Source organism: Daktulosphaira vitifoliae, unplaced genomic scaffold (genome assembly GCF_025091365.1).
Source record: "Daktulosphaira vitifoliae isolate Bord-2020 unplaced genomic scaffold, ASM2509136v1 Scaffold_3, whole genome shotgun sequence".
NCBI classification, from domain to species: Eukaryota; Metazoa; Arthropoda; class Insecta; order Hemiptera; family Phylloxeridae; genus Daktulosphaira; species Daktulosphaira vitifoliae.
The window spans coordinates 22,353,349-22,364,548 of record NW_026099574.1 but is presented as its reverse complement, the minus strand read 5'-3'; the positions used below and the strand labels follow the sequence as shown (position 1 = coordinate 22,364,548).

General features: G+C 22.2%; 1 protein-coding gene across 2 annotated transcripts; it reads right to left on the bottom strand.

Moving 5' to 3' along the window:
* Positions 1-2,322: 2,322 nt before the first annotated feature.
* LOC126901928 (MBT domain-containing protein 1-like) lies at positions 2,323-11,130 on the bottom strand. Of its 2 annotated transcripts, XM_050678873.1 has the most exons (17): positions 10,650-11,128; positions 10,275-10,354; positions 10,027-10,142; positions 9,404-9,611; positions 9,257-9,346; positions 9,048-9,174; positions 8,637-8,716; positions 8,345-8,549; positions 7,824-8,085; positions 7,524-7,763; positions 5,857-6,324; positions 5,499-5,659; positions 4,699-4,821; positions 4,374-4,620; positions 3,964-4,147; positions 3,025-3,177; positions 2,323-2,506 (listed from the first exon to the last, which is right to left on the bottom strand). In XM_050678873.1, the coding sequence occupies exons 1-16, from the start codon at positions 10,681-10,683 to the stop codon at positions 3,034-3,036; spliced, it is 2,769 nt and encodes a 922-aa protein (XP_050534830.1). In that variant the 5' UTR covers positions 10,684-11,128; the 3' UTR covers positions 2,323-2,506; positions 3,025-3,033. The 2 variants fall into 2 exon arrangements, with proteins under 2 accessions (XP_050534830.1, XP_050534831.1); XM_050678874.1 differs by lacking the exons at positions 2,323-2,506; positions 3,025-3,177; positions 4,374-4,620 and having other exon boundaries at positions 4,030-4,147; positions 10,650-11,130.
* Between the last annotated feature and the right edge of the window lie 70 nt (positions 11,131-11,200).

The following is an 11,200-nucleotide window of genomic DNA, read 5'->3' as shown; positions in this document are numbered from 1 at the left end:
TAATATTATTAAAAAATAGTATTTGCATATAAAAAAAAATAATTAAGAACAAAAAAAATTGTTTTAAATTAATACTGATTTGATTTTAAATTAATACTGATTTTGATTATTAATATGTTAAAAATTAGGAAAATGACATATTTAACCTATTTTTTTAATCGTTTGAAGTTGAATGTTTATAATAAAAAAAAATAATTTATTTTACCATAACTTTTAGCTCAATTGGTAAGTTTGACATTGACATAATTAAATAGAAAATTTTATGACAATTAAAAAAATTGTATCGTTAAGATCAATATGCAGTCAGAAAGTTTTATAATTACTATTTATTGTAAATTTATCAGAAAAGCTCAATATTTTTTTGCATTTTTATGGTAATAGATAACTTAAATAGAAGTAATAGTAATAATTTCCTAGGAACTTTTGTTGTTTGTTGAAAAGATTCTATAATTGAAATATTGAGAACTTAATTAATTTTAATGATTTACTTTAACTAAATGTACCAATCAAAACAAAGTTGTTAAAAAGATTTACTCAATTGAGCGTATTATAAAATTTGATTATATTTGTAAAAATCAATTGTTAATTCAGGAGAAAAAACAATCATTTTTTTTAGAAATGATTTATATAGCAATATGTTACAAAAAAATTTGTAATATTATAGTTTAGTAGTAGCACAGACAAATACAGTAAAAAATGTATTAAATTACAAAGTAAAATGATTTAATTTTGTAATTGAAACCTATCATATCAAACTTCATTCGTTAATAAATATTTTGAAAACATTAGAGATTAATGATTTTAATTGTCTTTATGGAGAACATGTAATAACTAACTGTTTAATTAATAAATTAGAATTATTTTTCAATTTTTAAGGGTAATATCTTCAACTAGATACGAATTGTAGTCATTTGACGTATCGTTGAAAAAAGTAGGTCAAGTTAGAGCAGAGAAAATAAATGATAGTCACAAAAAAATATCTTCTCGGCTTTGCATCGAAGCTAAAACTTAAAATATAGTAAAATAATTTTAATACGAATAAGAAATTTCTTCTTACAAGGGACGACTAAAGTGATGGGATCCTTGATCTTTATTGAAGTTATTGAATCACACAAAAATAGCATTTGGTAGCCATTTTCACCGTGAAGATAAAATAAAGTCCGAACATTTTTTTTTTCAAATTAAAGTATATTACATTAGCTTTAATTTAAGGTATATATAAAAGTGTCAGTCTTTCCGAAATATTTTCAAAAGTTAAGTTGAAAAAGTTCTACTTTCTATACGCATTTTAAAAGGTTTGCACCCCCCCTGTATAAAGGGAAATGGTCCGATTTTAAAAAAAAGTATGTCGAATGAAAGAAGTATATATAAAGTATTTATCATTAAAGAATAAAGTTGATTCATGCATTTTTTAAAAAGTTATAGCAACATAATGTTAAAAAATGTAAAATATAATATCAAGAATTTTTTCACAAAAATAGCATATTTTTGCATACGGTAGTCATTTTCACCATGAAGACAAGTCCAGAGGTCAAATTTTTTTTTTTCAAATTAAAGTATATTACATTAGCTTTAATTTAAGGTATATATAAAATTGTCAGTCTTTCCGGAACATTTTCAAAAGTTAAGTTGAAAAAGTTAATTTTTTGTAAAAAAGTTACCATTTTGAAACCCCATCCTTTGGGCTGTTAAAGGGTCAAATGTTCACAAAAATATATAAAATGATAGGTAATTATCTAAGGTATCTATAAAAAAAAAAATTATATTGATTCGGTCATTTTTAAAAAAGTTATGGCAATTTTAAGTAAAAAAAAATGAAAAAATATCGAAAATTAGCGATTTTTAAATTTGTAATTTTTTGTGGGATTTCCCCCGTTTACGGCGAACGAGGGAATTTTTTTCAATTTTTTAGGGTAATGTCTTCGACTAGATACGATTTGTGATCTTTTGAAATATTGTTCATCAAAATCGGTCCAGTGAGAGCTAAGATTGAGCGTTCAGACATAAAAAAAAAAAAACACATAGTAAAATTAATACTTTCTCAGCTTCGCATCGAAGCTAAAACTAGAGATTGTTCTAAAGAGGGATGTGACACCTACTAATGAAAAATGTTGATTCTTTTCTCATTAGCAAATAAGGCTATGTTTAGAAACCTCCCTATAGAAAACCCAATATTTTATCTGACTCTCTATTTTTTTTTTTAAGTAAGTCACCAATAAATTATCAATGTATTAAAGATAAAAAGAAAATTAGTTTTGATTAAAAAACATTAATAAAACAAGTGAATTATTCAATAAAAAAACAAATAATTTAAAACAATAAATTTACAAATAGCATATTAATGATAATAGTTAAGAACAAAAATGAATCATACAAAGTTAAATAGTTTATTAGTTCGTATTCCTTTTCTGGTGAATTGCTCTAACTCTTAAATTAAATTCAATTAAACAATGTATAATAAAATGGCAGTCTTGAAAAGTACAAAAACACAATAATAAACATATACCTGGAAAAATAAATATGGTTGATAAAAGAAATTATGTTAAATTTAGTTAAGCAAATAATAAAATCAGTTACAAAAGCTCACAAATTATTAGTTTTGATATAATTAATTAATATATATTAATGATTATAAATTATTAAATATATATTACTCTTAGCCATTTTGTGTAAGAAAAGTTCCAATAATAAAATTAAAACTTTTATTTAAGAAAGAGAGAGAAAAAAAGAGAATTATTTAATTATTTAAATGGAAATAATACCACTGAAATATTCTAAATAACACAAATCTAGATTTTTTTAAGATGCAAACATTTTTTAAATATTAAAAAAAATGTTTTGCCAATTTTATCATTTGAAAGACTTTTTTTACTTTATTTTTAGTCAGCATAGATATTTTGAAAGAGAGCACGTTCTTACGCACTTTTCCTGGGTCTATTGATGATATATGAATACAATACATGAAAGCTTACATTCATGCCATAACATTGTTTACATTAATAATAATAATAATAAATTACCAACCTTAAAATATCACGTATTTTTATAATCTTTTAAAAACGTAAATTTAACCTCAGCTATATGACACATCATTCTTAAGGCCAAATTAATGGAACATCGTAATCTTTTAATAAGTTGTTCTTCGTTTAATAACATAAATGCTACACCATCAACTTGCTAAATCATATAAGAAATTATATGATTATAAATGTAAATATTGTTCATGTTATTAGATGGAGAATGAAAAAAAAAGTTGTTTAAAATGCAACAATCATTTTAAAAATTATAGAATTTTTTGAAATTTTGAAAATGGTTGATTTTTATGTAAAACATATTCATTTTATGAATTAAATACAAAAAAAAATTGATTGATAACTTAATTTGGATTATTATTTTAGAATTAATTGCATTTTGAGATATTGATTCCTAAAATTATTACAAAACACAATAGTATTGTTATAAATTGATATAGACAATATCTGTACCTTCAAATATAAAAAATTCTAAAAATAATAATCCGAAAAATTATCTAAATAATTTTTTATTTAGACTCATATCTATAATTAAAGAAATTATAGTCATTTAATAAACAAAATTTACTACCCTATGATTACTAATAGATAAAATATTTCTAAAATTGTAGTATTAAAATACTTTTATGATTTATGATTAAATATATTCAAAATTTTAAAATAATAATGATGAAAGATTAAAACCAACAAATTTATGAGAATTAATTGACAAATCTCAACATTTCAACAGGTCTCTTTAATAACAGACCTCTGTTTCACAATTGACAGTTTTATTACTAAGATTTTGAGATTTTTAAATAGTTTCTTAACCATACTCAAAAATATTAATTTAAATGATTAATTAAATTACGTTTTCAAATAATTGAAAAATAAATCAATAATATTTTTAAAAAAATGTAAATACACATTTTATAATGATTAAATTATTTACCAAAGCTATCATAGTCTTTCCTAAAATTTTACAATAAGGATCATTTGATAAATAACAATACACATCTTCTGAAGACCAGTATTTAGGATTTGATGTCACTTTTATTACTTCAAAATGACCTATGTCAATTTTTATGTTTTTAAACCTTGGATCTTCACGATAGATTTTTTCAAAGCTTAGTTTCCTATAAAAAATATAATTTTCAATTAGAACTGTTACATAAATGTCATTAAATGTTAAACAATTAAATCTCAACAATCAGTAAAAATCTTGATGATGTTAAAATTGTAATAGGGAAATATCCTACTCTTACTTCTGTAATAGACATCAATAGTCATTACATTAATAGATATTAAAAGCAGTTATGTAAAATATATTTTCAAGTTACAAAAATAAAAATTTAAGCTCACCATGTATGAAAATAATTATTATCTTCATTAATTTTATAAGTTATATTTATACAATTATTAGTATTTTTTCTATCCATTGTTTTAAGGTATTCTTTTTTAGATTCACACTCTGTCAATATAGCTAATTCAAGTGGTGTAAGGCTATTATTTAATCTTATTATATAACTTTCATAGTTCACAATACATGCTAAGTAGTATTTATATCTCTCAACCAGTGATTGATTTGAACAATCTAATTCTAATTTAGCTTCATAAATATAAATACAGTACATTAATTTAAATAAGTTTGATTTATTATTTTCTTTCTAGTGAACATGAAACATACCAACTTTACAAATTTTTTCAATTAATGATCCTGTTTTTTCTTCATTTTTATCAACTGAATTTTTAACTTTACTCTTCTCAGTTATTGCACTGTCCACAGAAGATTTATTCGATGTTTTTAAAGCTGAAAAAGCAATAAATTGTTATACTATAAACCATTACAAAGAAAATTTATATTATCAAGTATTATATAAAACTTAAAGTAAAAAAAACTGTTAGATACAATGATTAGAATTATCATGAAAGTAAAAAACCCAGCCTAATAATGACCCGATATTATAGTACCTAGTATTCAATTAAGTCCGACAGTGATTAAAAAATTATCACAAAACACTCTAATGCCTTTGTGATTAAAGAAAATTTGATTATCTAACCATTATTAATTGATATAATTTTAGCATAAAAAAAATTTTAATTTATTATAAGCCATTGGTAGCTAAAACAAATCTTTTCAAGAAAAAGGGAAGTCTCTTTAATATACATATTGGATTGTCACTAACATATAAAAAAATCTTAAAAAATATTTATATTTTATAATACTAAAATCTTATAAACATTTTTATTATTTTTATAATAGTTTATTTTTAAAAATAGTACTAATTCCTTTTATGTCTTAACAAAATAAACTCAGTATCTTCAAACTGAAGCAAGGTACGTTGCCAGGCTAAGTAGTTATAATAGTGTAGAATTATAATAATCCTCTTTAGTATTTTTTAACGAATGAACATTCCTTAGATATAAAACCACTAATTAAATTTAATTTGTCAAAAATAAATAATTTATCTTTTAAAATGTCAATACCTTTTAATTTACATCCATGAGAGCATTGTGTTTTAATAGTAGTCATGAAGTTTTCACACATTCCAGATAAATTACATAGAGTAGCACAATATATTTGTGCTAGTTTCTTACTTTCTGGCAATAAAAGATATTCTACATGTTTCTCATGAAATTTTGTAGCCCTGTAAAATGTAAGAGTTTGCTTTATAGCACATTTTAATACATGTTTTAACTTAAGCAATCACTAAGCACAAAATAAATTTAGAGGCTTTTCTTTTTGACAAAAATATATATGAAATTTATTATTACTTAGGTCTTCAGTATTGAATATACACATTACTGAAAATTAATGTGTAAAAGATATAAAAGATTTACTTACTTTGTAGAAACCATCTTCACTACACCACCAGGTTCATTATATAATAGATGTTGCAATTTTTTTATTTTTTTTAAAGCAACCCAAGGATAGTAATCAAGACTAACAAATATAGAAATTGCTTCTTGTAAAACTTTAGAAACAAAACCTGGCCCAATATTATTTGGCAAAGCTGTAATTTTACGTTTAACTGTATGATTCCCAGGATAACAGTCTTTATTGAAATGAATATAAAACTTTTTGTTAACATTAGATTTAAAACTTGGGCTGCTTTTAAATATATCATCAGATTTAATTTGTTGTACTAATTTAAATTCTTCAGACTTTGATTTATTTTCCAATTCAGATATTTCATGATTTAAAACTTCTGTTTTCAACATAGTATGTGGTATTACTAAATCATTTTTCAAATCTGGTTTATTGTCAATATAAGTGTTTTCTAGACCAATGTCTTCATACAATTTAGTATCTCTAAAATATGAAAAATAGTTGAATCTTATAATAATAAAATGTTATCATTTTTATAATTACATCATTTTTTTAAAACCAAAAATATTTATTACATAACTTAAAAAAAAAATGAAATGACTTAATTTATGAAAAAAACATTTTTTTAATTATAAAAATCATATTTAATACATACATAAATAATCTATTAGTTTTTAATAATTTTTTTATTTTAAAACTAATTTTAGGAGTTAAAAAAAACCTAATGTATTATTGTTTTTTTTTTTTTTTAGAACCTTGTATGGCAATAGCATGAAAAACATTAAAATTTCCAAAAACTAATGAAATGGCAAAAACATCAATCTTCTAAGAAAAAACAATTCTAAATGTAAACTCTTAATTTACCTAACAAATATTATCTTTGACTTATAAAAAATAAAAACATCAACTAAAATAACTGATATACAGAAACAATCCACTCAATTAATAACTAAACAAAAATAACCCCCAAGAATATTTTTTTTTACTTTTTATATATATAGGATAATTTTTTTTATCATGAATCACATATTTAATCAAGAAAATAATTATAATGATAAAATTTTTATTGATTCTTTTAATTCATGTTTTTCTCAAATTCATAAATATAAAATATTTTTTATATTCATCTTTTATACTTTATAAAACTATACGCTTTAATTATTCAAATAACAACATACATAATTAAATAGTTTATTTATTAGATTAATCTAACTAAGAAAATAACTGGTCGATAACAACTTTTGGACCAGTATTTCAGAATTATTTACAATTTGAATTACTGACTGGAGTTGAGGCGAAAGTGCTCCTAATTAATTCATTAGACATTGCTCGGTCTCACTTCTCCTGTCAAAGTATAAAAATATTAATAACTTCTGAAATATTAGTCTTAAATTTGTTGTCTACCAGTCACTTTCTTAATTAATTCATTATCCAATAAATAAGCTAGTCAATTAAATATGTTGCCATTTGAAAAAATATAGTTGATGCCCTTGTAGAGTTTAAAGAATTATTTAAAAAATACTTCATAACTGAAAAATTAAGAAATATATGTATCTAAAAAAAAACAAAAAAATATATTTCTAAATATTTTTTTTTGAGTAATTAGATGGGTTATGATAAACTGATCACCTAATACATTAATACAAACTAAGCAAAAAATGTAAGGTAAAATAATTAATTACTTATGTTTGCTATGAAAATAAAAATCGTTTTTCACATAAAAATTGCATTTTGTTAAATCATCTATATCCTCATCATTCAAATTAATTTCAAAATCTGACTTATAGTAATAACTGATATAAGTATCACAATTTATGTATAAACTTTGTGGGCTACTTAAAGTATATTTGTGTTTATTGCACCAACCAACAGGAAATATTTCATCTGAATAAATTGAACGCACATGTAACAACTCTTGATACCTTATATTTAAACCATATAATTATTAAACAAAATAAATTGTGAAATAAAAATTTTTTTACCAATTTGATCGATCGAAAGTAAGGATTACCCAATGATCTAAAACTTCCTTAATTGTAGCAATTCGAATTTTATCAGGATAAACAGGATCAACAGCTTCCAACTTCATACCTACTTTAATGCACTCTATATTTTTTTGGCATATTTTGTCAATAGTAGCAAACTTTAAATTGTTTTTTTTTATATATTCAAGCCAATTAAATGGCAATTCTGAATCCCAATCAAATGGAGGTTTTAATACCAATTTATGTTTGTTTGCCCAACCTTCAAAAAAGAAATATATATATATATAAACTAATACATTTTATTATTATTTATTTATTCATTATTTAAATTTTTTTGTCAAATTAATAACAACCCATAGTTGTGATATAAAGGATACATTATGGCAAAGAGATCATATATTTAATAATATTTGAAATACAAAATGTTATAATTTATATTCCAATAAAAAGCCATGGACAATATATAATTCTGATTACAATTATTTTTTTAGAAATTTAATAGCTGTAGACACATTTACCTGCATTAAACAAGTAAGGATTTTCTTTTGTAGCCAAAAATGTAAAACGTTTATCAACATTATGATTATCATTAACTTCAATTTTAAAGTAGCGGTTATCGTAAATCTTAATGATTTTAGCAGTATAAAATATCATTAAAGAGTGTGGACTTAAGACTTCTAAGACTTCACCTAGTTTATAACTGTGTTGTTTAGGTGTCTGGGGCTAAATACATAATGAAATTATAAAGCAGAATAAAATTTAATTTTCTAAAAAAATTAATCTGTAACAATAATTAAAAATTAACATTACTTTCAAGACATTTAAAAGTACATTAGAATCAATAGTATCATTTAAATCAACATTAGGATTTATCACTCTCCATGGTAAACCTGAAAATATAATTGTGAATTTAAATAAAATTAAGAATTTTACAATTTAATGATAATATAACAAATAAAAGTTTTTATATGCAGGGTTTATACAGGGCATAATTATATGGTCAATGAATTTTAAAATTTTCAAAATTAGTTCCATAAGATTTAATTTTTATGCTACTGAGTATAACAAAACAACTGACTAAACAAATTAAATTATAAATAATTTTCATAATACATGGAAAAAGCAACTAAATACTCTTTATAACTTTACATATTTATATATATATATATATATAACAATAGAAAATTTAAAAGTGTAGCAATAGAATTTATCAACTATTACCTTTTTGTTCTGCCCATCCCATTGGAAACACACGTTCGTTCAAATAAAAAAGCCAAAATGGTTCTTTTTCTGGACTATCATCACCTAACATTTCTAAAAGTAACCTACCACCTACATTATTGAGAATCTAAAAATAAATATTTATGTAATTAATAACAATTTAATTGGTTACACCCTACACAATTAAAGAATAATAATTATTATCTTACTTTTGAAATCCAAACTCTGTATGGATAGTCTCTATCTTGAATTTCAACACACATACCTGGTTTAAACACATTAAAAATTGGAGCTCCTTCCTAAAAAAATATTAAAATAATTATTTAGAATAAAAAATGTTGAAGCTAAATGCTCACCAACTGTAAAACTTTTTCAGATACAATGTGTTCACAATCAAGAACTTTTTCTTTCATGACTTTGAGGTTGACACGTTGAAATCTTTCAGGATGAGGTGGTATTAATTCCTTACCATTTTCATTTCCCCAATTTAAATTATGTATACGAGGTGATTTTACAACTATCCAAAAATCATTTGTATCACTTTCATCACCATAATATCGTAAACTGTTATAACATCAATTAGTTTAATTTTTATATATTTCAAAAATTATATAAAAACACATAAATATATTAATAAAACCAAATAAGCAGATCCATTCAAATTTATATAACATTTTATTTTTATTTGAGAGAAGAATTAAAACTAAATAAACTTATGTTCAATATATAATGAATTATTTTATATTTTAATATTTTTATTAAAAAAAGGTTATTTTATAAAAAATAATAATAATAAAGTTTACTACATCTAACTTTATAGTCAAGATATTACACCAAGTACAAAATTATAAATAAACCAATTTAACACACTATATAATTTAATTTTGAAACATTTATAATTTTGTGAAATAAAAATAAATATCATCAATTTAAAATTTAATTATTTTAAATTAAATATAAAAATCTATTTGAATTTTACCATATTAAAACTCCTTTCGATAAAGTTATACTAGCAAACCAGTATCCACTACCATCTTCATTTTCAACCTCTATTACGGATCCCAATTCTATACCATTTTGTTCACTTTTACACACCTAGAATATAAATTATAATTTATTAATTTTTTTTTTCAATATATTATTAAAATTTAATTTAAAAAACAAATTACATAAAAATACTAGATAAAAAGCATTTTTCTTATATATATTTTCTCAAAATATACTAACATGACAAAAAAAATCTTCAGGTACTTCTTCTGCACAACGTATTCTTAAATATTTTGTCCAATCAAAAGTATTATCTTCATCTAAAAATATTTGACAAAAATATAATATTCAACATATTTTTTATATTTTTACTTTACAAGATATTTTTAGAAAAACTAAGGTATAATTAAAATATAAAATAAAATCAATTAATTAATTAGAATTTAATAATGTAAATGTATTAATATTGTAATAATTTAAAAAACAAAAATTTTTATAAATATGAAGAATATTATAAGGGTAAAAACCCATTGATTTATTTCACATAAATTAAGTAAAAAATTATAATCTCATTTTCAAAACTCAGAATAAATTTTCATTTTACTATGAACTTACCGTCACAGTTTTTATGCAAGCTTTCGGAACTCATTGTGTTTGATTGAAAAAATAATCAAATTTAAAACAAATTAAAAATTAATAATATTACTCGATTGATTGAGATTTAATAAAACTCTTAAATAGTAGCAAAACACTTCCAGAATAATATTTAATGGACTGTGTATAACATAGTTATAAATGTACACATTGGGTTACATTTAACTTAAATAGGTTGAATTTTGATTAATCGACGGTGCATTTTATTACTCTCATTTTTTCTATAGCTTATTTTAGTTGTTCAGGATAAGTCAACATATTTGCGTAGAAAAAATGGTACATAGATAAGTGAATAAAATTATTTATTTTCAGTGATGAGTACTTTTCAATATTATTATTCATTCTCAATAAGAGATTGAGACATGAGGATTGATGATTTTGAAATTGAAAACTCTAACATTGAAATCGTGATCAAAACCACCTACCACGTTAAGTTATGAAATTATTTTACCACGGTTATAAGAAAATTTTAAACTAACTCATATTTTTTTTATCTGATAATTTTTTTCCTA

What these genes read in the sequence shown, in the direction of transcription:
- LOC126901928 (XM_050678873.1), bottom strand. Translation starts at nt 10,683, where the DNA reads ATGAGTTCCGAAAGCTTGCATAAAAACTGTGACG. An exon ending in AATAATTATTTTCATACATG is followed by an intron (nt 4,148 to 4,373) that starts GTGAGCTTAAAT and finishes TATTTTTTATAG; the next exon opens with GAAACTAAGCTTTGAAAAAA. An exon ending in GAAAGACTATGATAGCTTTG is followed by an intron (nt 3,178 to 3,963) that starts GTAAATAATTTA and finishes TATATGATTTAG; the next exon opens with CAAGTTGATGGTGTAGCATT.